The sequence below is a fragment of the Mustela erminea genome, chromosome 11, assembly GCF_009829155.1.
Source record: "Mustela erminea isolate mMusErm1 chromosome 11, mMusErm1.Pri, whole genome shotgun sequence".
NCBI lineage: Eukaryota > Metazoa > Chordata > Mammalia > Carnivora > Mustelidae > Mustela > Mustela erminea.
In genome coordinates, this window is record NC_045624.1 from 17,248,766 (window position 1) to 17,276,357 (window position 27,592).

Below are 27,592 nucleotides of genomic sequence, written 5' to 3' on the forward strand. Positions count from 1 at the left end.
CTTGTCAACTTCTTCCCTGCCCTCCCACCTCCTTCCTCCTAGTATCCCCCCCAAAGGGAGCTTTCTGCTTCTTTTTTGCTAAAGAACCTCAGAGACGAGCCTTTGAGCACCTACTCCAGTCAAGTAAGACCACTGACATCTGGGCTCCAAGAAAGAGCCTTTTGAAATGAGACGGGCATCTAGACTTTTCCAGAGAGGTAGCTATACTTCCCAACCTCCCTCAGAGTCTGTGGTCTTTCTTATAGGCTAACACCCTCTGCTGACCCAGATGCTTCCTATTCACTCAGACTCCGAAGTAAATGATCTTTGTCATTAGGGAAGTCCGAAGGGCTTAATATTGTACGCTCTGGGGAAGAATTTCTCCAGAATTATTATTTCATTTTCTCCCTGCCCGCAAACGCATCTTCCTAAGGACTAGGCTCGTAAGTGCTCTCCCAGGGAAAGGTCTGCGTGCGTGGGATTATGTTCACCATGATGATCATCACCGCAGCCCCTAGGATGTTTGAGAAACAAAAATAAGCTTTGCAAGTTGCCTAGGTTCTGCGGACTCAGCAGGCCCCTGCTGGGACCAATCACCGACCGCCTCTGCAAGAGATACGGCCGATCTTTCCGACGTACTGATTGGCTTTGAGGCCTGGGCGGGGCCACTGCCTGGGTCGGCTCCCCGTAGGTGAGGGAAAGTTAAGGTGAGCCTCCAGCAGGATTTTCGTCCGGTGACAGCAAGGAAAGTCTCGGAGAATTTTTTTTTTCTTTTTTTCCCTGCTTTGGAGGCCCAGGTTCAAGGCAAATTATAAGTGGGGAACCAATTTGAAGGAGAGAAATTGGAACCGAGTTCAGGTGGCAGGTCCTGGGAGAGAAGACCAGCCCTGTCCGAAGTCTGCACCGGCCGCTGACCAACTTGGGGGCCTGGGTTAAGGGAAGAGGGGTTCGGCCAGCACAGGTGGAAGAGAAACTGATACTGCCCCAAAGAGGCCAACTGATGGAGGGCACCAGTCCATGCGCTCGGTATCTTTAATCGGTTAAAGCCTTTACATGATTTCTTCAAGGCTAACCGGCCGCAGCAGAGCTGTGCCTTTGATTGGCTAGGGGGCTTTCTGCGAGCCCTAGAATGACGTTTCTCTACTACTGAGCAAGGGACGGGGGCCCCCACTATGCCTCGGTTCAGCCTCCTCTCCTGGTCCCTTTCTGCTGGGCGTGAAACGATGCTCACCAATCCCACCTAAAGCAGGAGGCAAGGAGCCCAGCCTTTTTGTGCACACAGGAGCCGTCACTGGCCTCCTTTTCTGCCCCCAAGACAAGAGAGGACTCTTGGAAGCCGAGTAGGGTTTCAGAAGTCTTTCTGGACTGAGCCCAGCGTGGTGAGAGGCGAAGGGCCCCGGCGGCCGGCGGGAGGCGGGAGGGGGCGCCCAGGGCCACCATGGGCCTGCTCAAGGGCCTCCTCGGGGCGCGAAAGCTGCTGCTCGTCATCTTCGTGCCGCTCCTGCTGCTGCCCCTGCCCATGCTTCACCCCAGCAGCGTGAGTACCGCGCGTCGCCTCCTGCCCCTGCGGGCCGGCCGTGTGGGGCGAGGGCAGGGGGGCCGAGGGATGGGGTGCGAGGCAGCTCCTCCGTGAGCTTTGCTCCCGGGATCCGGGCATGGACAGGTCTTTCTGGGGGAGGCTCGAACGCTTTCTTCCCCCAGGCTGCCACTTTTGTCCCTCCGCACCCTTCCCAGGGCCCCGACCACATGGCCCCCAGCCAGGGCTGAGGTTGGCGGGGGGCTGCTGAACCGGCTGAGGGGTGCTACCCCATCCTCGGGCCGCCGGAGCGGGGGCCACGCGCTGTGCCCCTGCGGAGAGGGACACGCTGCTGGGCCGGCATTTGTCCTGGGCTCAACAGGATCACCATGTGACCGGCTCTCTGCGAGGGAGCTGGAGAGCAGGGAGGCCTCCCAGGAAGGACACAGTCGGGTAGGGGGAGTGATGCCAGAGGGAGGGGATGACCCTGCAGGACTGGGGGGTCGTGGGTGAAGCTGGGGGGTGGCATGGGGGAGGGGGGCACTGGAACTCCTTTGCACCCACCAGGGGCTGTTGTTCTGTTATCCACACTTTGAAATGCAGTCTCCGAAGTCCCTCTGAACTTTACATTGAAGCGGAGCTTGGCATCTTGCCCCAGTCCCATGCCTACGGCCCTTTGATCATGTGTATCCTCTGTGTTTCCTTCTCTATGCCCCTGAAGGAGGCACATTCAAGGACGCGATAAAAAAAAGAAATAAGAGCCCCCAACTCTAGACCATGACCCAATTTTTGAGCAGTTTGCATGAGCAGTGGTGCCAAAGCTTTGGGTCTGCCGTCTTCTGCCTTCCTTCCCTCCCTGTCTCCCTCCTCTTCCTCTGCCCCCTCCTCCTCCTCCCCCTCCTCCTCTCCCGGGCTATGCCCCTTGTCCTGCAGGCACTACCCTTAAGACTTTAGGAAAAATAAGCTAAGAGAGGTTAATCATGTTTGTGAGAGGGGAAGAGATTTTTCCAGGCAGCTCCCAGAGTAACTTGGTAACCAACATTGAGTTAGAAAGTTAAATAGAGGGGATTAGAATGTCTTAAAAACAAACGGGCCTAAATCTTTACTAGAATAAATACCCCAGAGTGCCAGGGAGCCTCAGAGTAACAGCCGCCCTGGGATTAGCAGAGACAGTGATTGCTGCTGACAGTTTTTTTGGGCTCCTGCTAGTCCATGCTCTGCTCTGTCCAAACGGGCTGATTGTTCTTTCTTTCTTTCTTTTTTCAAAGTTTGTTGTTTTTTTTACTCAATATTTGATGCACTTAAGGGAATGTTCACCAGAGACACAGTGCCTTCCTCTCCGTGGTGGTATCAGGCACTCTGTGTCCCCCTAAGTCAGCCCCAATTGGGAGGACCATGACTCTAGGGTGTGGTGTTGCCTGGTTTTCATTCTGGGGACCTGGCTTTGAGCACCTCAGTCACCAATGACTCGTAAGAAGAATCTACAAGAAGAAACAAAATAAAATAACCAATTATTGAAGTAGGCAAAATAAATCTGATGGAAGACAGGTGTTATTTTTAAAAGAAGGGGAAAAATCCTGGCGGGGCGAGAGGAGAGCAAAGGAAAAGCAGGTGAACCTCTGGTCTGTTTGGATTTGTACATAATCTTTGAAGAGATTTTTACAGCTGGACTTACGGAGACCAAGGAACTCTGTCTCTTCCCCCCTCCCACTATGACAACCTAAAATGCTTCCAGATATCGCCCAATATCCCCTGGACTGCAGGGGGGCCGGGGAGGTGCAAATTCGCCCCCTTTAAGAACAAGTGCCTTTAAGGAAAGTAAACCTAACACTCCCTCAGGGCCTCCCGGTCCGGTCCGTGCACGAGGATGGATCCTGCGACTCCCATAGCCCTGGGGACAGCTAGATGGAGCCCGGTATGGCCAGTGACCTCAGAGCTGGAGGCAGCTCACTTGCCACTTACCCAGGGTGCCCGCCAAAGGTGATTTCCGTTTGTGTCACTGTATCAGCGAGAGCTCTGCTCTTCTTCTACCAGGACATAAAATCACCTTGAGGTGACCAATGCCCACAGTAAGCACAAACCAACACAGAGAAGGTCTCCCTACCCATTCTTACTCCCACGTGTCAAACTTTTAGATTCTGGTATTGAATCCTCAGGATTCTAAATGGGACCTGGCTGCTCCAGGCTGGAGCTGAGGGAAGGGGCCCAGCCCAAGTTCCCAGCCTGCCTTTCTAATGGTTCTTCAAAAGATAAGCCCCAGCTACATCCTAGGAAGCATTAGAAGGACACTCCCCTTTTTCCTGCCCAGCTCTCTAACATCAGGGGCCCAGACTTGGTCTCCTGTGTTCCAAAAGAGAAGGGCATAGGAGGGGCTTGTCCATAACCAAGACCTGCCTCAGTGTCCCTGGTGGGATAAAGGCTACACCCAAGTCCCAAATGAAATTTCAGAAAGGCCTCATGGTCATGTATGACAGCAAATAAACAGACCTCAAGCCCCTTCTGGTGAAGTTTGAGTGGAACATCACTGAGATGATCGGACAGCCCGGGAAAAGACCAGATGGACACATCAGTTGGTACCAGAGTCAGGAAACATCCCATATGGGAAATGCCACTTTTGAGCTCCCTCCTTTATTTGTAAATAGAAGCTAAAAAGAACTGATAATACTAAGCTTTAAAGGCACTGCCCGAATAACTCCTCAGCCCCTGCACACCAGCTAACTAGTGGCAGTGATAAGGGGCCGAGGGTGTCCAGAATATTCTCTCCAATAGATAGATAAGAGAAATCCGGTAGCCAGCAGAGGAACCCAGTTCAGTTCAACCAACTTTAATTGAGCCACCTGCCAGACACTGGACAGATGTGGGGCCTCAGGATTCCTGTAATCAAACCTCACAAAGCTTTTGGAGAGGGTATCTAAATACAAGCTTACCCACTGAATTTTGAGAAGGTTCAGAAGGAGCAAAAGGAAGTTTATGTAAATTCCATGGGTGAACGGGGAAGAAATACGGAAAAGGGCCCCTGGAGGTAGACTCTTGGCCATTCTCGTGCTGTAAGGAAAGTCCAGATAAAAATGATGATGGTGGTTTACCCTGTTCTTAAGGGGGCTTGCTGACTTCCTCCAAGCCAACCTATTCTAATTTATAACAGTAATTACAGTCAACAAGTATACCTTAGCTTACCCAAATCCTCCTAATTCAAACTAAGATGGTACCCAGGAGAAGGTTGGTTCTCTGTTTCTCTCCATCTGTCTTCCCTTCCCCTCTCCCTTAACCTTAATCTGTGGCCCTGTAAGGACAAGAAAGACTAAAGGTCCTTAGGAGGGAATAAGGGCTCTCAGGGAGGGACAGATAGCCTGTCCCTTTTATCTTCAGCTAGAGTTGAGACCTGCCATTCTGTGTCCCAGGGAAGAGATAGGAATAAGTAGGCTCAAGGGGGCTAAAGGCTTTGAAATTCTTTATATAGTTTTATTTCTGCAACAAAAGGGAGTATTTCTCTAAATTGCATTATTTTCCAATGGAATAATTCCCCCCCCCTTCCTGATTCTGTTTTCTTATCAGCACCTTCTAAAAGTTTTAACTTCTCTCTGATCTTTCGGCCCCAGAGGATATCTCAGTGGGAGCTACACAGTCAACAATCATTGGGCCCTGTTCCCATTTCTCAAACCCCAAGGCGGTAATCCATGCATATCAGGAGGGAGCAAGGTCCCATCCAGCCAAGCTGGGTTAATCACTCCTGACGCCCCTCACGGATCCTGGCGACCTTTTGTAACTTTTGTGCAAGAGTTTGAGGACGCTTGTTCTGAACCCAAGGGAGAGATAAACAGAACAAGATTCGTCAGGCTCCTTGATCGCCAGCCAGCCCCAGGGCAGGTCAGATCGGAGCACAGATGGTTTAGGATGATGTATAAATTGAGGAACCCAGAGTTTGCTTGGACCCTCTGTGCAATGGCCCTCCAAGACCACTGTTAAGGTCCTTGGACAGTCACCGCCCCCACCCCTGAGAGTAAGCCAGTGACTTTTCTCAGCTCCGTTAATCAGTGCGATACCGAGTGGCCAGCACTACTAGAGGCTGAGGTTAAGGAGGGCTGGTTGTCGAGAACATTGTTGTGCTTTTTTATTTGAAGCACCGCAAGGCTGTACAGCCAGCCAAGTGGCGGTGTTGGGGAAAACTGGTAAATTTCCAGGCCTTCCCTTGCAGGTAGATAGCACTTTTGATTCCCTTTATTGGAGGGATGTTTCCATGTGTATCAGGCAGGGGGGAATGAAGTCCCAGAGCGGTGAGAATCAGACACTGGTAGGGACACGGGTTCTCAACCAGGCACAAATATTCCCCCCAGGGACATTTAGCAATGTCTGAAGGCATCTGTGGTTGTCACAATCGGGAGGTACTACTGACATCTAGTGGGTAGAGGCCAGGGATGCTGTTAAACCTCTTCACGCCCAGGACAGCCCCCCACGACGTAGACTTTTCCAGCCCTACAAGGCCAATCTCAGAGCTCACACGTCAGTCAGTTACACAAATGGATCCCAAATTTCAACCACCCAAGAACACCTAGCATCCAATCAACTCGATGCCAAAATATTCGGCCGCATGCCCGAGCTGTGCACTCCATCTTTAGAGCCTGTGATCGTGGGTCTGGACACAGTTCATTTCAGTCCCCATCCTGCACAGTTTCAGGCACCGGCAGAGCCGTGATACCCTAAGTCTGGTGGCTCCATTGCCACAGATCACATGCCAGGCGCCGGTCCACCCAGGGAGCAGCCATTACAGCACACACCCAAGTGTGGGCCCCTCCACGGATCCCCACATGGCCCTGCCAAGGCCAGCTTTGCACCTCCCAGGGCTGTGTCCTGGGGCCCATGTTCGAGTCTGGATGCCTATTGCCTCCACCCCGGGGTCCCATTTGGATTCTCCATGGCAGTGGTTCTCCCTGTGACTAACCGCCTACTTTCTTTCCCTTCCAGGAGGCTTCGTGTGCTTACGTGTTGATCGTGACCGCTGTGTACTGGGTGTCTGAGGCCGTGCCTCTCGGAGCTGCAGCGCTGGTGCCTGCCTTCCTGTACCCGTTCTTCGGAGTCCTCCGGTCCAGCGAGGTTAGAATATTGATGGCCCAGCTCCCTGCTCAGGGCCCCCCTGGGCCACTGAAAGAGGGCTCGAGGTGAAGGGAGAGTCCCAAAGCATTTGAGAACAGGGCTTTCTTCACCCTCTGGAAAAACCTCTTAGCACTAAGCCTTTGCAGCTGCTATTCCAGGCCCTGAGTTCCTCCCCCATGACCCTCATTTCCCTCAAACTGCCTCTTTCAGGAAGCCTTACTTGACTGATCACATCCAACTGCTTCTTCAGTCTGAAACCCTCTAGGAACTGGGGGGTTAGCACCTATAAGCAACCTGCTGTTGACCTTTCTCAGTCTTTTGTATCCACTTACACTATAAGGCAGGAATCAAAGGTGGGAATCGGGTTTCCCATGTCTTTGGAATCTCATAAACCTCAGCCCCTATACAGTAAGTGCTCAATAAATGTGTGTTGACAGAGAGACTCATGATGTTTTCCTGAGTCCTGACAATGTTTTCATCGACTTCCCCTAAAAAAAGAAAAAAAAATTTCTATTCCTTCTTCCCCAACTCAAGATTACTGCATATTCTTTCCTTGACCTCTGTCTACCTAGAACCTGCCCTCTCTGTCCACTCTCTCTCTCTACGGCATCCTTAAAAACTCATCCAGAAATTGTCAATATCGAGCCCAGCTTGTGGTCAGATTTCAGGGCATACACTTAACACCCAGCACAAGTGGGAAAGAAGAAAAACACAACCAAAACCCAGAAGCAAGATGAAAGATGGTCCCCATCCATTACTACCTGGTTCTGTTTAGACTTGTCACAGCACCTGGTCTCTGCTTAGGGCTTCTGATAAAGATTGAATGGTAGCAACAAAGGACAGAGGCAAAGAAGAAGGATGAAAGGGAACCAATGTTTGCAGGCCTACGAGCAACCGGGCACCACAGTGGAAGTACTATATTACTTAATGTAATACCCCTGAGATCTCTGCAAGGTGGGTGTTAGTACTTCCATTCTGCGGATGAGTGAAGAGACTCAGAGAGTTAAGAATCACACTCAAAATCACAAGGTAGGAAGTAGCAGAACTGGATTCAAACTCATATCCATTCGATTTCAAAGTATATTCTTGCTTGCTGTTCTACAGACAGACTCAACTGACCAATCTGATTGTTAGTTTGTGTCTGGGGTATTTGGGTTTTTGGTCTTCACTGAGTTTTTTGTTGCTATCGTTTTTTTCTGTATTGTTCTTGTTTGGGGTGGAAGAGTTGGTGGCGATGGGTGGCTGTAGTAGTCAAAAAGGATGGGAGCCCCCCAACCATCAGCAGTGCTTTTATTCCCGGAAATGGGTACAACACCAATATCCTGGAGGGCCACAGAAAACCTAGCCTGTGACCTGCATCACCCGGCAGTTGCTCCAAAGTGTCCCCTTCCTTTGTGGAAACAAGAATAGGTAGTTTGGTCTGTGGGCCTGCCTAAAAGAACCACCAACCTTAAACACCACTGTTCTTAAGAAGAGCATTTAAACTTATTCTACAGATTTCTCTTTAAAAGTGAGACACCAGAAGCTCATGAATCAGGGGGTGAAAACAGAGGGCAGAGAAAAAAATGACATTATAGAAACAATTGAATCTTAACTAACATTTAACGTGAGCTAACTACTAATTAAAAGATTTCTATCTTGTATTTCACAATGGGCAGCCCCAAAGCCAACAGCATGACAGCCTTGAAGTAGATGACGTCCCTCTTTCTCCAAGGGCTGCCTGCAGCAGGAGTCGTCCAGAGGGGTGGCCCACTCAGTGCCTCTGCACGGTAGAGATGTTGCTAGGCAATGTTTCATCCAAGGGCCCGCCCCTCTGCACAGCCAGGAAGGCCTGACCTAGAAGGCATCTATTGAGTCAGTGGTTTGTGGGCATAACATGACTTTGTGAGGAGAAAAGGAAGACTGTCTGGTAAAGGGCTAGGCAAGTTCTGGAAAGTTCTGGAGGAGCTAGAGGGCAAATCTTGTCATTTGAGGTGAAAAGTCCTACCCCATCTGAAAAAGTAGTGGTGGCTGGCAATGATAATTAACAGTTGGTCTATAGGAAGCACATTCAGCCAAAGGTAGTCTGTTTAGTTAGCTTTTTAAACTCAGAGTAGAGGAAAATGCCAGTAAGTAGAGGACAGGGCTTATGACCCTTCGTGAGCCACTCAACTTTGCAGATGGAGACCTTGTCCACCACCAGCAGCCACACCCCCACATCAGCATGTGCAGGGCTCCCCGGGAAAAGGCAGTCAGATCATCTACTTGTCACTCCCCAAACCCACGCTATGCTTGCCTCATCTTGCTTTGACTCAAAGTTCTCTCCACTTTCCTCCACTGTTAAAATCCTGCCCAGTTACCCTCTACAGTGAAGCCTTTCCAAAGACCTCAGCTAAAAGTGTGGCTCCCTTCCCTTGGAGCCAATCTGATGTCTTTAGCCTTGAAGGGGTACATCAGACACACATGACAGCAACTTTCTGCGGACATGTCACCTCACCACAAAGATTTGCAGCCCCTGGGATTTGTGGCATCTGTGGACTAGATCCTTGTGCTGGCCTTCAGTGAAGGGTTTTTGGTTGCAGGGTTTCCAGACGGTGTGCAATAGTGTGCTTTCCACCTGAAGGAAGGCCTGTGGGTAGGATCAGTGTGAATCTAGAACCATGGCTTTTTTTTTTTTAAGATTTTTTTTTTTTTAATTTATTTGACAGACAGAGATCATGAGTAGGCAGAGAAGCAGGCAGAGAGAGAGGAGGAAGCGGACTCCCCACTGAGCAGAGAGCCCAATGCGATGCGGGGCTCAATCCCAGGACCCTGGGATCATGACCTGAGCCAAAGGCAGAGGCTTTAACCCACTGAGCCACCCAGGTGCCCCTAGAACCGTGGCTTTTGTCCCTCATGTTATTCATTCAACATTCAGAAAAATATTTCCTGAGTTCTGTATCTACCAGGCACCATTTGGGACGTTACAGGACCCTGACTGTGACAAAAATGAAACACGGAATTTCTGCCCTCTTGAGTCTCACAGCTGATGTATGCATACAAATGGTTCATTTTTATGGTGATGACTTGATAGTCAGCAGGGGTTAAGAGTTTATTGTGTGCAAAGCTTAGACTTACTTCTTTCTGCCTTGCTAAAAAGTGATACAAAATGATAGACTCCTGACCTTGAGAGTTTCTCCTCTAAAAAAGAGAAGGCACAAGCCAAATGGGAAAACACAGAAGACCCATGCGGTAATGCCTCGTTTTCTGGCCCTGTGGAGGATTCACCCAATTCCCCAAGAGGGAATGTTCTAGATAAATGAAATACACCCCACCAGGTGCCCAAACTTTATTTTGACCACTTTTTGATCGACGCCTTTCTAGGAGGCTTTATAATTTCCCCAGCCTTTTAAACAGAAGTTGTTGAAAACAAATTAACTTTTCTCCGGAAACTTCACAATTTCTGGGGGAAAAAATTTCTCAATCTAAGGAGCCAGTGTGGACTGGATGATGGCACAGTCGAGTGACTCGAGTGCTGGCTGACCAGCTGAACCTTAAGAATCTCGAGTAACGTATTGGCAGTAGACTAGAGGGAGAGCCCAGGTGGAAATACGAGAGGTACGTTATCAGATCTGCAGATGACCCGAAGCTGGATGGGCCAACTGATTAATGAGGACAGAAACAAGGCTGACAGGATGAGACAATGGCCTGGGAGTGACAGAATGACATTTCATAGGGATAAATGTTCACAGTGTGTGTGGAAAATACCTTGGCTCTTAGCTGAGTCCAGAGGCAGCATGAATCATCTATCAGCCCAGCGTAGCTGCCAAAATCTGGAGCACGTACCATATGCCAAGCACTCTGAGAGGTGCTTGACATGCTCCGTGTCACTTAACCCCCTGTAACGAGGTTCTCAGCTCTGTCTTTACGGACAAGTTCAGAAATGGAAGTTCAGAGAAGTCACGATTGGACCCAGGAGTGTGTGCCCCCAGAACGTGTGCTCTTAACCACTGGCCGATAGGTACTGAAGTCTGCTGAGTTAATAAACGTCTGTGCCCAGAGCGTCAGATTCTAGATCGGGAGGTCGTGCGGTGGTGGGTCGCTGAGATGTCCCCCATCTAGAATGTGAGTCACCCGAGGAAAGATGAGAAGACTCAAGAGGGACGTGATTTCTGGCTTCTGCATCTCAGCACACAAGGCTCAGAGGCTCAAACCAGAACCAGAGTCCACGCACGGTAAGAGAGACCCGCTCCATGTGTGGGAAGATGCCGGACTGGGCAGCCAGGTAGGGTCTGAGTATTCCTGGTCCTGGGAAGGCAAGCCAGGTGAACAAGTCAGGGACATTAGAGGTAGATTTTGTGCCTTGGGAGAGGGGATGGACTCAAAGGGCTCTTTGACTTTGGGATTCCATGATCTTCGGGTTGGCATCCTGCCGCTATTTCCGCCTGTGGGCGTACAGAGCTAAGGCCAGGAGTTTAGGTTTGTTCTTTATTTTACCTCCATTGTGACTCTCACGACTATCATTGTATCTGCCTCAGGAATCATCTATGCCTTTCTAAGGTGCTGCCACAGCCGGGGACAATCAAATTAGCTAAGATTTACTGTTTCTAGGAGGCGGGGAGCGAGAGCACTCTCTGGGGCAGGAAGAGGCATGGTTGGAATGCTGCGGCTCCGGAGGAGTCTCCAGGGTGTCCAGGGGCAGGAACGACTTCCAGTAGAGATGACATCTGTTTTCTATCTCTCCCCTGCCCAACAGACACTCACACACGCGTGCACACACAAACACACCCCCTCTGCTGTATCCACGGCCCCGCGCTGCCGGCCCCTGGCAAGTGTCCGTGGCATTCCAGCCCCTGCCAGGAGAGGAGAGGGAGCAGGGCGGCTCCAGCTGCGATAACAGAACAGCCTCAGCAGCCCCATGACACCGGAGTTCAATGTCACAAATCTGCTTCCCTGTCGGTTCCTGATCCTTCTGACCTGCCAGGTTGCCGACCAGCCCCCAGACCCTGACTTTCTCTGTCTGTTTAGACCTGGGCACACTCCACGTACCACTCTCTGCTCTGCCTTTCTGGTCTCTGCTCACCACGGGGGCTGACCCCCTCCATACAGGCCCACGAGGAGGGAGGCTGAGCCTCGGGGCCCGGCCCCCTGCCTGAAACCCAGCCAGCCAGATGCAGCCCAGAGCTGAGCTCCTGTGGGGCCTGGGACCGGGAATCTCCAGACACTGCGGCCTCCTCAGGCCAACTTAATGCTTCTGGGGCAAGAGCTACTCCCTACATAGGAGCCAGCCCCTTTACCAGTGGACTCAGAGCCCAGCCCCCTGCCTCAGTTTCCTCCATTGGAGGTGGTCCATGAGGTCCCAGAGAAGAAACTGGGGGTGCTTTACGAGTTAGCTAAACAGACTTCCGGCCCGGGTCAGTGCTCATCAGAGTCTCCCTGCTTTAAGCTTCTCTAGGGCAAGGTTTGCAAAGAATGTTTTTTTAGCAACAAAACCTTCTCTTTAAACCACATCTTGGGAGATTCAATACATAAAACAGATGGAAGAGGAACTCCTGCTCAAACTGGGCAAAGAGGCCCAGAGCCCCGGCTGCAGAGGCCCTTCCCACAGGCTTCCTGACATTTCAGACACAGTGAGTGTGGTTGGCAAACCTCTGGCCTTGGGGAGTGCAATCAGGTGCTCAGGAGCATGTTGGAGCCCGCAGAGGCTTATCCAGCAGGAACAGCATTCCTTTCCCCAGGGAAAGTCCGGAGTCAGGTGCGCTGGATTTGGCCACCTTGCCGCGGCACTGGCTGGAATGCTGTTCCCCGGGCTCCAGCTCGGGCTAGGGGCTTAGCTCCGTGCTGAGGGGGAGCCACCCCCATCACCCACTCCTGGGGTCTAGAGGATTTTCCTGCAAAATTGTTTGGATGTCCAGAAGAGCCTCAAAGTAAGTCCGTTGCCAGAGGCCACCCCTGGTCTCCTGAGGGCTTGCCATATTCCCACCATTCCTAGAGGCGCCCACAGCTGACCTGCAGAGTGTCTGCATTTCTGGGGTCCCTCCCCCAAGAGCTGCCAGATGGCCACGTCAGAGCACGGTGAGATCCACCCCACCTCCTGCGGTCTCTGGCTGCTGCCACCAGGAGCAAGTAGAGTGGCAGTGTGGAAAGGGTTGGGGGTCCAAGCTGGGAGTAGGGTAAACCTGAGTTTGAATCCAGTTTTGTCACTAACCAGTCTTGAACAAGTTGTAATCTGTACAAACTGCCCTTTACTCTTTACTCGCCTGAAAAGGGAGGATCTAGAAAACAGGCACCTTTCAGGGAGCTAAGGGTTCTCCCCGTGCGCAAGCGCCTTCCCGAGGAGGGAGGATGGGCTGGCCCTCAGGCCTCCTCCACCAGGGTGGCCCCAGGGAGGCCAACTCACATTCCTCCTGAGCTAAGCCTGCTGTCCGGAGTGCCCTTCTCCAAAGTCTAGGAACAGAGCCACAACCTTTACAAAAATTGTTCTAAACATTTAAAACCTAACCTGTCTAGAGATCAACCAATAACTCCACCTTCAAAGAAAATAGTGTTTTAAAAGCTCATCACTAATGGATGTCGCCTGTGATTCAGTCACTTTGAGCTAGTTAGTGAAGGACCCCATGAGCCGGCCCTTCTGTCCTTGGGCCTCTGCCTCCAGCCCGGCTCCCACTTCGCTGAGAAAACTTGGGGGAATCTTTTGATTTTCAGGCCCCACCTTGCTCCTTATTTCATTTCTTTCTCTTCTTCCCTCCTTCGGTTGTGCTGACCTCCCTGGTATCGCCCTCAATCTCATCTTGAAGCTTTTTATCCTTTTTCCACTTCTTTAATAACATGGACATTTATTGAGCACTTCCTGTATGCCAGGCACCATTCTAAGACCCCGCCTGCGTTATCTGAGTTGAGGCCACACCGTGACGGATTAAACGAACTGTGTATCTTGACTCTCGCCACGGAAGACATTGGAATGATGGGGCCACGGGGTTCCATGGGTTGCCCAAGAGCCTCCAGCTCCTCTGCGGGGAAGCCACCCTTCAAACCCAGCTCATCAGAACTCCAGAGCCCACGGTGTTGCCCCTCTCTGCCCCGCCTTTCCAGGCAGCCTCCCTGAGCACATCTCTTCTAAAACACTGTCCAGGAACACCTCTACTCTCCAAGCTCAGGGCTCGGGCAAACAGAGAAAAACCGCAGAGCAGAAAAGCAGAAAAGGCAAGAATAAAACCACTACTGCAAACATTACAGACACCATGAACTCTGCTCCCAAAAGGAGTGCGCGTTTGGAGATCCTGTTCCTCTTGGCACACAATTCTAACGAGCTTTGTTATCTAGTTTCCCAACTCAGAGAATATCAGTTTTGGAAATTAGGTAGTGGGGAAAGGAATGCCCACAGCAAGCAGGAATAAGCAACGCAGGTTGGAAAACGATGAAAATAACCCTCAAGAATCCTGGAACCCATGTGTTCCCTGAGGGGTTCTGAATAACCAAGGTTTTATTGTAAAACCAACCAAACAAAAAAACCCACTGGGCTGCACAACTAACAAACACCACTATCGGATAGAATTTTGATTTATGAAGGTGGAAAGGCAGCTTCGTGGCTGGGTCCACTCTGTGTGCTAATGGCCACAGAGCAGGTCAGCCTTTGCGTGGAACACCAGGGGACGGAAAGAGCTGCCAAAAAATCCTGGTCGCCCGCCCCACAGGCTAGCTGATTTGCATCTGTCATTTACTCTTGACAACAGCTTTACAAAAGGTAGAGACGCACATGATCTTAGATGCCTAAATGAAGCCCAGAGAGGTTGACTAACTTGCCTGGGGTCACACAGCTGAGTCCTGGCTGACTCGAGAGCCCTCATTCTTGCCCACTTGGCTGTGCTGCCTGTTAAGCACAGACTACAGCCAGGCTGCGCGGCCCAAGCACATGACACCCATCACGAGGCGGCAGGAGGGCACGCAAATAGACCTAAGCCCACCAAACACCAAGTATGAAAACAGCCCAGAGCCCGTCTCCCAGCTATTTAGGGCCAGAGTCAGGACTGTGATCATGAATGAAGACAGCAATGTGTGCCTATGCATGCTCTCACGGAGACCAAGAAGACTCCCCTAGAGTTGAATTAGACGCACGGCTTCCGGTTGGCCCACCCTGATGTGTTGTGTAGTAGCTTTGGATTCAGACACACCTGGATGATATCCCACCCCTGCCCTGCCCCTTGCGCTCTGATCTTGAAGATTTCCTTAACCCCTCTGAGTCCGCTTCGTCACTTGCCAAGTGAGGTACTAACAGCGCCTGCCTCCTAGACTGTTGATGAGAAAGTGAATGTGAAATGGAAATCTCCTGGCAACGAGAGGGCCCTCTCAGCAGGGAGGTTCCTTTCTCCTTCCCCCTGAAAGGAATCCTGAGAAAGTGACCTCGCCTGTCCTGTAGGCTCTGGGCTCCTAAAAGGCCCTCACAAACTGGTATTCTACTATGATATGTGCCAAAGAGGCAGAAAAGGAAAATGTTGCCCGCCAGTACCCTGGGAAAGTAACCACAATAGCACTGACCTTTTGGAAGGCCTTGCAGGGGCCTCAAGTCGCAGGGCCAGGGCGACTGTGGGTTTCCCTCCTCGGGAGACAGAGGAAAAGCGAACACCAATTCCGCCCCCAGAGCTGCCTCCTAGACCTCTAGGAAAGTTAGGGTGCAGTGAGAAAGGTCCTAGATACCACCCCTTCCCCACCCCCTCCCCTGCATCCCTCTCTCAACTCCTCCCCTGCACCCCTCCCCAGTTCCCAGCCTAAGCCTCGGGCATCCCGCGGTGCCTCCACATCCCACTAGGGGGCAGCATCTTCACCCATGCCCACGCAGCCCAGAGGCCTATCCGCCCCTCCCAGAGGGGACTCTGCCCTAGAGTCACCAGCCCAGCAGGACATCTCTCCCCTCGGGAAACATTAGTGACAGTGCCAACTGGCGATTGGGTTTGGGGACAAGAACTAGATTAAGCAGAAGCAGGGGGCTGCCTTCCCCCTCTGTGACCCCCAACAAGTCCCCCACCTCTGCCCAACCCCCATCCAGGGTCAACAACTTCCATCTTTATTAACAGATTCTTCTGGAATTAAGCACCATATAGTATTCTTATTTAATATTCTATTTTTTTAAGAGTTTATTTTTAATCTTTATACCCAACGTGGGGCCGGAACTCACAATCCCAAGATCAAGAGTCGCATGCTATCCCTAGTGAGCCATCCAGGCGCCCCTCTTATTTTATATTCTTTTTATTTATTTATTTGAGAGAGATGAGAGAGAGCATGAAAGGGGAGAAGCAGACTCCTTGCAGAGCTGGGAGCCTGATGAGGGTCTTGATCCAAGGACTCATGACCTGAGCCGAAGGCAGTGGCTTAACCAACCGAGCCACCCAGGCGCCCCTCTTATTTGATATTATGTTAATTCTCGAGTTATCACTTGTAGACATTATCAGTTGATTTCCAACGACAGCCGATGAGGATTTTATCCTCCTAGCACCCTCTCCTTCTGCCTCCAGCTTCCCGGTATAGGTACCCCCACGGTTTTGGTTAATTCAGTCATCAAAGTTTAACAGTATGATTATATAGATTTTGTTTATTTCCAACACCACATATTTTACTATATTTACATTTCCCGCCATTTTCATTTCTCCTGCAATGAGAAATGTCCTTGTTTTCCCCCTTTAAATAGGGTTTATATTATATACGTCAAACAGATATAATGTCAAGCGGTCGGCGACGCCAACAGCCCTCACCTCCGTGCCTCCTGCTTGCGGGGTCTCTAGGGGAGCATCCTGAGTTGGGCTGGGCGCATGCGCCGCGCTGGGCGCATGCGCCGGGCCGGGCGCATGCGCTGGGCCGGGCGGGAGGGGCCGACGCGCTGCCATCCTGCAGGTGGCCGCGGAGTACTTCAAGAACACCACGCTGCTGCTGGTGGGCGTCATCTGCGTGGCGGCTGCCGTGGAGAAGTGGAACCTGCACAAGCGCATTGCTCTGCGCATGGTCATGATGGCCGGAGCCAAGCCGGGCATGTAAGTAGCCTTTGGGGTACCCAACCACTCTGCGGCCCCCAGCTGCCAGGGGGCCACCTGGACAGGGCTCCTGGGTCCCCGGGTGACTCCGGGTCCGGGTGTTTTACTACTAATGGGGATGGAATGACGTCAGGGCTGCTGGGCCGTCGATCATGGAAGAGAGATGTGCGGGTGACGTTGGTGTCATTTATTACCACAGTCTCAATAATTTATCCGGGCCACGTAGACTTCACGGGCAGCAGGTTACAAAATCCAAGGGGCCCATCGGGTAAAAGGAGATGGACCAATGCAAGTTGTTTCTCAACCTTTTTTCCGGTGTTAACAGGGAACGGGCTGGACAAGGAAATGGGTGTCTTCTCCTCTGTCATTTAAGGAGAGGTGGAGGTTTCCTCCCATCCATCCTTAGTTTTTGTTGTCACTGGCTCAGACCACAGCTCAGACATGTTGGCTCTGACCAGGCATCTGAGATGCCCTGCAGGCCCCCAGCCCTGTCCTCTTTCTGTCTGCTGTTGGCAACACCGGGGGGAAACACTCCCAACCCTGGGGAATGTGTGGCAAAGTCGGGATTGACAGTTCTGTGTTGACCTCTGCTGCGTAGAACAACCCTACCCTTCTCTTTCCTTCGGCATCTGGGTCCCACCTCCTATTTACAGCTTTCTTGGGACATTTTCTGTAAGCAGCCCTGACTCCTTTGGGAGTCTGATGGGGTATAAATGAACAACATGGTACCAGTTTCCAACATGAGTCCTCTGGATGAATACAGGTTAAGCCTCAAAGGAGGTTCCTGTTTCTCACTTAACCACAGCTTAATTTGGTGTCACTTGCCCTGTCACTTAGTAATCACCTTGGACCCCACACTCAACCTCCCAGACACACAAGGGCATCTGCAGTTGTGCTGGGGACTCCGCAGCTCTTTGAAACCACTGTGTACTCACACTCAAACTCAAGAAAGCTGATCCCACTGCATTTCCATGCTTCTTCACTAAACTCCTCCCCATGTCTGTTTCCACACCTGCCCCCCCACCATGGGGCAGGCAAACTCCTGTTGCGCTCAGCCTAAACAGAAACAGCACCATTTGGCCTGCCTGACGTAATCCACACAAAAGGTGCTCCCACATTGCACCATGCCAGGGATCCCACGTCAAGTAAGAAACATGGGGAGTCTCTATGCAGGCTGGTCTCATGGAAGTCAGAACCATATCTATATCAGCAACACACTGTGTTTCCAAAGCCATAGTGAAATAACTTGACGGTTATTTTTTGTTAATGTTTTCCAAGGGTTGACTCTTCAAGATACCGGCTGAAGAGATTCACGCAGTGACATGGGACCCTTGTGTGGCTTGGGGCAGGGCAGGGGCGGAGGGGGGCGCTAGCCTTTCAGCAAGTGGGCAGCGGGCAAGTGATGGACAGAACTGTGACCTCCATATGTTAGTCTCTGTTTGGTCACTAGTAACTAGAGTGATGAGGCTGCAGAGAAGGGACTGTCATGGGCCCTGAAGAACTGTTGACTGGAGGGCAAAAAAAAAGAATTCCTTTATGCACCCAAAGCACACCTCATTACCAAGCCAACATCTGCAGAGCTGAGCCATCAGTAAGTCCCAGACTGGGTGACCCTACAACCAAAGCTAGTCTTTGCTTAAGGAAGGGCTTCCTGCTGGCTGAGGCCATTAGCCCAAGAGGTGTGATTTATTCATTCAACAAACACGAAGGTAATGTTTACTCCGTGCCAAGCCCTGGGAGTACAAAGCCGAAAGCTTGACTTAAAACCCTGATCTTCTGGCTCCACGGCAGCACCTCCTGACCCCGCCGCCCCTTCTCGAGGCCAGCTCCATCGGGTTTGTAGGAGGCCCCAGAGGAGCCCCGTGAGAGGAGCGGGGGGCCACCCTGGGTCGGCAGCCCCCCTGTGACCCGGCGCCCTGACTGCCCCGCCTTGCAGGCTGCTGCTCTGCTTCATGTGCTGCACCACGCTGCTGTCCATGTGGCTCTCCAACACGTCTACCACCGCCATGGTGATGCCCATCGTGGAGGCCGTGCTGCAGGAGCTGGTCAGTGCCGAGGAGGAGCAGCTCGTGGCTGGCAGCTCCAGCACCGAAGAGGCCGAGCCCATCAGTACAGTTTGCTGGAGTTCACCTCCCCTTTGCCCCAGGGCCCCCCTCCCCGGGACACCGCCCGGCTCAGTGCTGCCCCCAGGATCCTCACCCGTGCCCCGCCCCTCCCCCCCATCCCAGGCCAGCCCTTGGAACCTGAAGCTCCCTCCTGACCCTGCGTTCCTGGCTCTTCCTTCCTCCCCTGCTCACGGCAGCCACCGCTGCTCCTTCGGGGGGAGGAAGCACCCAAGGGTTCTGACAACACCCCAGGCCTGTCCGTGCCCGCAAGCCCTGCCATGCTTTCAGAGCGGAGGGAGGGGTGGTGGTCAAGCCTGCCTCCAGCAGGATATGCCCTCGTTTGCCCCGTTCGGCCCCATCCCTGAGCCCCTGCCCAGTATGGTCGGCTCCAGCCTCCGCATCTCACGTCTGCTTTCCTTTGCTCCTGTAGGTCTTGAGGCAAACAACAGCCCGCCCTCTCTGGAACTCATCTTTGTCAATGAAGAGTGAGTATGACTGCCCTCCTCCCAGACAGAGCCTGGCCAGGTCTATCCCGGAGGTCAGGAAAGCCAGTCCTTGAGCTCCTAAACAGCTCTTCTAGAAGTATGGGCCAGACTCGTGTCATGCCACACCACCCTCCCCTCTGCCCTGAGTTCCTCTCTGTACCTGGGCACCACCTGCCAGGAGCCTGAGGACAACTCCCTCGACCACAGGGCGTTGCAGCCATGAGGGAAGAGACAGGAAGACAATCTGATTGCCTACACGCCTACCAAGTAGAACTGAAGTAGAAGAATAGTACATTTAACTAATTAATAGAAAAACATTCACAGAATAGATGTCGCGGGAGATTCTGAGAGAATCACGAAGTATCTTCTAGATTCTACACGTGGTCTCACTAGATTTAGCCTTGTCAGATATGACAAAGAAGGGTGAGGTGACGGGTGGCAGATCTGAGGACAATTGATGAGAGAGCTGTGTGAGGGTGGAGAGAAGCTAAAAAAGGAGAAATACACCCCCCAAAACATTCATGTGAGACAGATCCATTAAGAGCTTATTTCTTCCAGAAATTCTATGTCAAAATGTGGTCTTCAAGGGTTACTGTGATGCATATTGCCTTTAAAGGCTGGGTGGGCAGCAGAGCTGAGTTTTGCAGTTCCGTGTCTTCTTGGGCAATGAGAGCTGCCCTGAGCGCAACCAGCGTGTGTGAGGGCAGAACGCGGCAGGGTGGGGGCAGCTCTGCTCTCCCCGGCGCTGCGGCCTTCAGTCACAGCAGCCCAGTCCCCTCCACGGCCCGGACGAGATCTCAGGCAAACTTCACTGCTCTCTGGTTCTTTAAGGTGTTAGAGCAGAATGACCTCCCTTGCAGAGAGTCAGCAGTCTGGTCCAGACTCCCCAAAGCTTCCGTCTCTCAGCCACAGCACGTCCTACCTGCTGTCACCCAGGCGGTCAGAGGTCAGAGTGCGTGGGGACAGACTCTCACCTTTCCTCCCCCCATCCTCTGGGCCCCTGCCGCTCCGTCTGTTGCCTCCGACCCCTCCCGGTGCCCTCCCCCTCTGAGACTCCCTGGCTCCCTCCCTTGCCAAGTGCCCACATTCAGTGCCTCTGGAGCGTCCCCTTGGGGTGCCCTCTGCAGAGCGCCAGGCCTGATGGCAGCGGTGGGGCCCTCCTGGATGACCACGCATCCCCAGCCCTCTGTTCTGTGCTCTGCTGCCTCAGTCCCCCACAGCCTCTTCCTTTTGGGGTGGCCTCGGCCTCTTGGGTAGGGCCTCTTGGAGACAGCTCTGGCCTTGCCACCTTCTGTGTGCGCCACCCACTGTGAGACTCAGAATCATGACCTGCTTTTGTTCTTCTCTAGACCTAAATCTATGTCCCCCAAACTCCGAAGCAAAAGCTCAAGTTGGCCCTAGAACTCCCTCAGCAGAGTGAGGGTGAGGACGGCCATCTTCCGGGGTAGCCGGCACCTCCCATGCTGTCTGAGGGGCTCCAGGCGCGCCCTCCTCACCCAGCCTGGGAAGGAATGGGGGAAACATCGGACCGCTCCACTCCTTCCACGCTCGCAACCCCCTCCGAAGATTGCTTCCCTCTGAGCCCCATCAACTCCTTACCCTCCCCTTGGGTAGCCTGGACACGGTTGTCTGCCACGGGACTCCAGTCCTGCACACGTGTCCAACCACTGTCTTCACACGGACCTCACGGCATCCACTGTCCTCAGAACTACGACAAACCAAAGCACACGTTTAGCCCTGAGCACAGCCGGTACTGCTGTGGTCCAGCTCCCACCTTCCTCTCTCACCCCCAACCTCTTGCTCTCACCTGCCTTTCTCCACGTGCAGCCCAGGCCCCCCCTGCTCCTGCAGCTCTCACCAGCTGACTCGGTGAAGGTCACTGTCTAGAAGGAGAAACTTGTGAAATGCTCATCTGAGGTTGCAGGAGCCCCGGGGCTCCTCTCTGGGCCCACTGCCTACTGTGTACGTGCAGGTAGTAATGGTAGTAATACGTGCCGTCCCTCTGTGGTGACGATAACGGTGTCATGAGGACTGAGGTCCATATTTAAGTGCTCGGCTCCTAGAAAGCCCTCCCTGTTACTTGCTAGGAGGGTCAGCACTGCTTCTAAGGCAATGCTGTGTCCCCACAAATCCTGACAGCATCTCTGGAAGGCCAGGAAGACTCGGGTGAGATTAGTCTTCTAATCTTACCCAACTCTAGAGCGGTCACTTACACCAAACACCAGTGGGGGTGGCGGCATTCCCATCTCACAAAGTCTGGTCCGCTAGTGTTTTCCCATTTCCTTTGCTTTGTTCCAGCACATCGACTGTAGACATCACCTCGCTGATGCACAGCAAGGTAAGGCTTTGGGGTTTTTCTGTGCTTTAAGATTCCTGGGAAGTCCCTCAAGATACCTCAGGGACAGAGATGCCAGGCAGCTTATCCTGGAGCCCAGCGGCAGCCACTGATGCAAGGACACAGAGATGCTCACCCAAGCCCGAACATGAGAAGGGCTGGACTGGCTCTGGGCGAGGGCCTGCGGACCTCTGAACCTTGGCCCTGAGACAGCTTAGCCTCCTAAAGGGCAGGTTAGCCTTTTCCGTGGAAACCCAGTACTCAGCCAGCCAGATTTCCAAGAGTCACAGATTCACCCTCAAGATTCCCCGCAGTGGGGACTCCATATAAAAAGGGTCACATTTAAAGATTTACTTATCTATTTTAGAGAAAGAGAGCATGCCTGTGTGTGAGTGGTGGGAGGAGCAGAGGGAGGGAATCTTCAAGCAGACTCCCTGCTGAGTGCAGAGCCCGCCACAGGGATCGATCCCACTGGCCAGGAGATCGTGACCTGAGCTGAAACCAAGAGCCAGACACTTAACCGACTGCACCATCCAGGTGCCCCAAAAGGGTCACATTTATAAAGGAAAGCAGAGTTTATGGCCTCACCTCTTCCCCCAGAACTGGTTTCACATTTACTTACATCAGCCCAAATTTTGATTACCCAACTATAGACTCTGTTGTGGTGAGATTATTTTGTTTTGTTTTGTTTTCTTTGTGTTAAAGAAAAATGAAGGATTCTTCATTAGCTAATGAAGTGCCAGAAAGTGAAGCTGTCTGACAAGGACAGAGCTCTATCCTGCCAGATTTCAAAAGTCTCTGCAAATGGGCTGCTTCATACCCGCTGGTTGGGACTCTGTGTCTTGGAGGCATGGTGGACTGGCTCCCCGCGGCACGCTCTCCCTGGTTTCTGGTCTCCGACGGCCACAGTGCTGAGGCGTGGGATGCTGTGGGGCGGTGACGCGGCCCCTCTTGACGCCCACCATGTCCTCTTCCTGACTATGGGTTGGTCTTTGTCCCCACAGAACGTGAATGGTGTGCCCACGATCACTAGCCCGGGCAAAACAGCAAATCCCCAGGGCAAGAAGCAGCGCCGGTCCCAGGTAATGGAACTCAGTCCCACGTAATGGAACTTGGAGCTTCCCAAGGGGCCCTGGTCTTGAGGTAATGAGGACATCGGTCTGGTGCTGTCACCAGGCCCTCCAACCACAAAATCTGGCCTGTGGGTTGCATGGAGTTAAAAGGTCTAATTTAGCAAGTCATGCCACCATCTGAGCCCGTTTGTTTCTTCAACTCTAAAAGCTGGGGGTTGGACTAGGTCAGAGGTGTTCAAATATTTTCTCGAAGGTGCTTCGGGGACAATGCAAATACTCAAATATTTGAGTGTCCTGAGATTGTAAGGAAACTGCTTTTTTGTGCGAATGAGTATCTTCCTGTTACTTGCTATACCACGGAAACAAGATGCGGGAACAAAATAGATCTTGAAGCTGGCCTAAAATTGTAATCCTTGATTTATAATCCTTGATTGCACATTTTTGTGTCCATCCAAATAATCTCAAATACTTCACATCCATCATCAGTATAAGTAAGCGACATCATTTCTGAAACTCTGACTGTGTACCAAGCACAATTTGCTGAGCATTTTGTCCCTGTCTCGGTTCAGGGAGGTGGCAGTCTTGAATTCCATTCCTGCAAATGAGGCAAAGAGATGACGTCACATGCCCAAGGCCTCGGAGCCAGTAGAGAGAGGAGCATCTCCATTCAAATCCAAGTCTCCCTGACCACATGTGTCTGCTTTCAGTTATAAAACAGATGGATGCTGATTAAATGCTACATTATGTCTTATATGTCAGATGTCCATAAAGATTTTCATTAGAAGAAAGGATCATAGAAAACCACTGGCCCAGAGAATCTATGAGGTCTCTTAACAGCGCTGATAATGAATGTCTCAGGAAGGCTTCAAGGGTCCAGACTGACTTGGGCCCTCCTATGAGGTGGGGCACTGGTTAAGGGCTTTGAGAAGGGAGGTTTTCCCAGGTTTTCCCAGGATCTCTCCTGCTGACATTTGCCGCAGGCAGCTCCTGGTTTCATAAAGACTCGGTGTGGGGAGCCCAGGCTTGGGGGTGGGGGTGTGGGGCAGAGGTTTTTTGCTTCTTCTTTTCTTTTCTCTTCTTCCCTTTTCTTCTTTAAATATTTATTTATTTATTTGAGAGACAGCGGGCTGTGCAGTGGGGAGGGGCAGAGGGAGAAGGAGAAAGAGTCGTAAGCAGGCTCCATGCCGAGCTGGGAGCCTGACATGGGAGTCAGACACTTCACTGACTGAGCCACCCAGGTGCCCACTTGCTCCTTTATCTACACTAGAGGCCAGAGGTCAGCAACCTCGCACCCTGAAAGGCCACCATGTGGGCCAAGCAGGGCCGGAGAGGAGCCCCGAAGGCTAGCCTTATATGCAAGGCGACGGGGAAAGTGGGGAGGAAAACCAAGAGGCAAGAAGCAGAAAAGAGTGAGGAGAGAATCACACACTGGATTCCCTCTGCCACCCAAGGCTTCTTTCTCGGTCACCTCCCAGTCCGGACCCTCCCCCCAGCTCCAGACAGAACCACCGTCTTCCATGTGTCATTCACACCCAAAGCGGAGAGCAACCACTTTTGCTGGAGTTCAAGGGAAAACAGCATGCGGAGACTAAGAACTCAAGTAGTAATAGCTTACCATGCGTTACATGCAGGACGTGTTCTAAGCACTTTACATATGTTACTTCAGTGACTCTTCCCAATGAGCTGGTGGAGAAAAGAGAATTTTCTTCTTTTTGCAGCAGCATCTGCTGCTCAGAGGGGCCGCCCAGTTTGGTGCACTAGGATTGGGATTTGTCTTTCTGACACCCAAACATAAAACCTTTCCACAGCACTCTGGGACCCTTGCCTTCATGCTTCATGTGCTGGACAGCCCACGTGGGGTTAGGAAGATTCACTGTGTTTTTTTGTTTTTGTTTTTGTTTTTGTTTTTTAATAGGAAAAGCCACTCGTCCTGCTCCCCGGCTCCAGGAACCAGGAGCTCAACAGAAGGTACAAGTCCCAGCATGACCAGATGATCTGCAAGTGCCTCTCGCTGAGCATATCTTACGCTGCTACCATTGGGGGCCTGACCACCATCATCGGCACGTCCACCAGCCTGATTTTCTTGGAACACTTCAACAAGTAGGTAGCTCGCCTGGCCGACCAAAGATGTACTAACTGCCCACTGTGTGTCAGGAGCAGCACCAGGGGCTGAGGATAGAGCTGGAAAAGGAACTAGAGCCGTTTCCATGCTGAGAGGGAAAAGAGACAATGGAGCATGACAGTTCAGGGTGACTGGAGACAAGTGGGGTTCTGCTGGGAGAGACCACGGGGGCCACCCAGTCCACGGAGAGGACACGCCTCCCCAAGGACGCAGCCAGGGAAGCAAGACTGGAAGCACCATGGGCCACACTGGGTGAAGGGGGGTGTTCCGGACCAAGACAGCAGAGAGTAGGAGGACTCAGAGGCAAGAGAGCAGAACATGTAATGATTTGAGAGACTGGGAGAGGGCAAAGGGAGGCCAGGGAGGTGGACATGCAGATCACAAAGGACTTCTTGAGGCCCACGAAGGACCTTAGATTTCATCTGAATGGCCATGGGAAGCCTTTGAAGAATTTTAGGCAGGGAGAGAGGTGATAAGATTTATAGTTTTGAAAGCAGGCTCTGGACTAAAATAATGAAGACAAAGCATGCCTCCTTTCAGCAGAAAGACAACTCGGACACCACTGCAGACGCCCCGGAGAGAGCTGGCGGTGGCCTGCTGACCGAAACAGTGGTGAGGAGGGACGGTCAGATTTGAGAGATAGGCAGAGGTAGGCTTGACCAGAAAGAACCAGAAAGAGGGAGAGGCCAAGTCTGATTGTCAGACTCAAGGCCTCCACAGCTGGGGGAACAGAGTTGCCCTTGATCTAAATGAGCAGAAAAAGTAAGGAAACATTGACAGAGAGGTTGAGATGGCCAGGTGGATACACAGCACTGAATCTTAAGAGAAGTTTCTAGGCTTATGTCATAGATTTGGAGTCAGTGGCCTTCAGAGCTGTCTTCATGAGCACCCAACCTGTATAGTCACACCGGACCACCGTGCTCGGAAGGGCCCCACACTTAGCTTCATGCCCTGCTTTTTTTTTTTTTAAGATTTTATTTATTTATTTGACAGACAGAAATCACAAGTAGGCAGAGAGGCAGTCAGAGAGAGAGGAAGCAGGCTCCCTGCTGAGCAGAGAGCCCAATGCGGGGCTGGATCCCAGGACCCCGGGATCATGACCTGAGCTGAAGGCAGAGGCTTTAACCCACTGAGCCACCCAGGCTCCTCTCACCTGGAAATTCTTAATCATTTTTGAGCAAGTGGCCCCATATTTGCATTTTGCACCAGGGCCCACAAATTAGATGGTAGTGGGTCCTGCTGGGATGCATATGGAAACTGAATCCAGGGGAGGGAAGGAGTCGATCACTCAGGGATACTGTATAAAGTAAGAAGAGCAGAGGCCATAAATATCAAACTGAAATATTTAAAGTAGACTATAAATGAGAGAACAATAGGTATCACACGGGGAAGAGGAAAATCCGGTGTCATTCTGCCCAAGGGAAGAAAGTGTTCAAGGAGGAAGGAGTGGACCACACTGTTTACAGTGGCTGAATGACTGAGCGAAAGAAGGACCAAAATGTGTCAATTCGAGTTGGTGATGTGGAGGTTACTGGGACCTAGGCAAGAGCAATTGGTCAAGTGATTGGAAAGTGAAGCCAGATCTCAGGGAGTTGAGTGAGCCGGAGGTGTGTAGACAGAGTGGCCTGTGACAAGCAGGAGAGGTATGGGCTGATGATACAGGGCCAGTCGAGTGGGGCCAAGGAGGGTTTAAGATGGGACACACTGGAATGTTGATGGGGTGTCCAAGTGAGAGGAAAATTAAAGATTGAGAAGGGGGATGGTTGATAGAGCGATGTCACTGAGAACACAAGAAGGCCTTGAGAGCAGAGAGTAGGGAGACGGATCACAGACAAGAGGAGAAACACACCTTCCATTTTAGCAGGAAAAGGAAGGAAGGAAAGAAGCCAGGAAGGAAGGGAGGGAGGACTGGGGGGAGGAGGAAGGAATGAAAGGTTAAGACCCAAGTCTCCAAGATCTGAGCTTCAGCGTTCCTCACACCTCATCACTCTGTCCAGACTCTGAGTTTCTGCTCTTTAGTTTCTCATTCACTCTGTGGTTGGGCAAATTCATATTCTCTTAGTCTCCTTCCTGGGTTTTGTTGTGGTACATTTAGTCGTAACTGTGGCTTATGTGGACAACAGGGATCCTGTGAAAGGATCTCCACTGGTCTGAATAGCCACCATGCTGGTTTTCTTGGCATTGGTGAACAGACCGCCCCCACAGTTCATTCTGGCTGTGTTTCAAAAATTTAGAAATTAGTTGTTACTCTTTCTAAAGTGCTATAAATGGGAATAGACTCACACATGTGTCCACAAAAGTCTACTTAATCTATTCTAAAACTCATTCCCTTTCCTGGGTCCAGGAATAGGGCCTAGATTTCTGTGTATGGAGAAGAGATGATGCAACAGACCTGATGCCTGTTAGCCCAGTACAGGCCAGAGTGAGTCAATGACTGCTACCCTCTGGTATCCTTCTAGCTCCAAAAGCCTTTCTTTCCACCCCCACCCCCACAAACAGTGACTCACTGGCCGTTAGGGTAGGCTCAAGCTGTTACAATTTCCCAAGAAGCGTGTGGATGGTAAAGGTAAGTCCCCGATCAGGCCACAGGGCAAAAAAGCAGACGTCCCTGCAAGGACAGACGATGAAACCCTCTTTACCTCCTGTGCTTCCAGTGCATTCTCTCGGGGTGGAGGCGTTCTGCTTTTGGTCTTTCTTTTTCCACGCAGCGCCTAGTGTGAAAAGAGGGGCACTTTCCTCCCACCTTAGAGGGGGGAGAAGAGCCCAAGAGGAAAGGAACACAGGCGTTGTCTAGGCTGAAGTCATGGCTCACATATAGCCCATCCAGGCTCCCCAGGAAACAACACCTGGGCTGGCGGCCACAGCTCTTCCTGATAAATGACGAGTCGTCCAGGTCACCTCCCTGA

General features: G+C 51.8%; 1 protein-coding gene across 1 annotated transcript in view; it reads left to right on the plus strand.

Moving 5' to 3' along the window:
* The first annotated feature begins 631 nt into the window (after nt 1–631).
* Nucleotides 632–27,592, plus strand: part of SLC13A4 (solute carrier family 13 member 4) — a 39,851-nt gene continuing 12,890 nt past the window's right edge. Inside the window, exons 1-8 of the mRNA XM_032304765.1 lie at nt 632–1,516; nt 6,458–6,586; nt 16,430–16,566; nt 18,503–18,675; nt 19,102–19,156; nt 21,455–21,494; nt 22,496–22,573; nt 24,480–24,664. Of these exons, the coding sequence (XP_032160656.1) occupies nt 1,418–1,516; nt 6,458–6,586; nt 16,430–16,566; nt 18,503–18,675; nt 19,102–19,156; nt 21,455–21,494; nt 22,496–22,573; nt 24,480–24,664 (896 nt within the window). The 5' untranslated portion in view covers nt 632–1,417. The remainder of the gene's footprint in view (nt 1,517–6,457; nt 6,587–16,429; nt 16,567–18,502; nt 18,676–19,101; nt 19,157–21,454; nt 21,495–22,495; nt 22,574–24,479; nt 24,665–27,592) is intronic.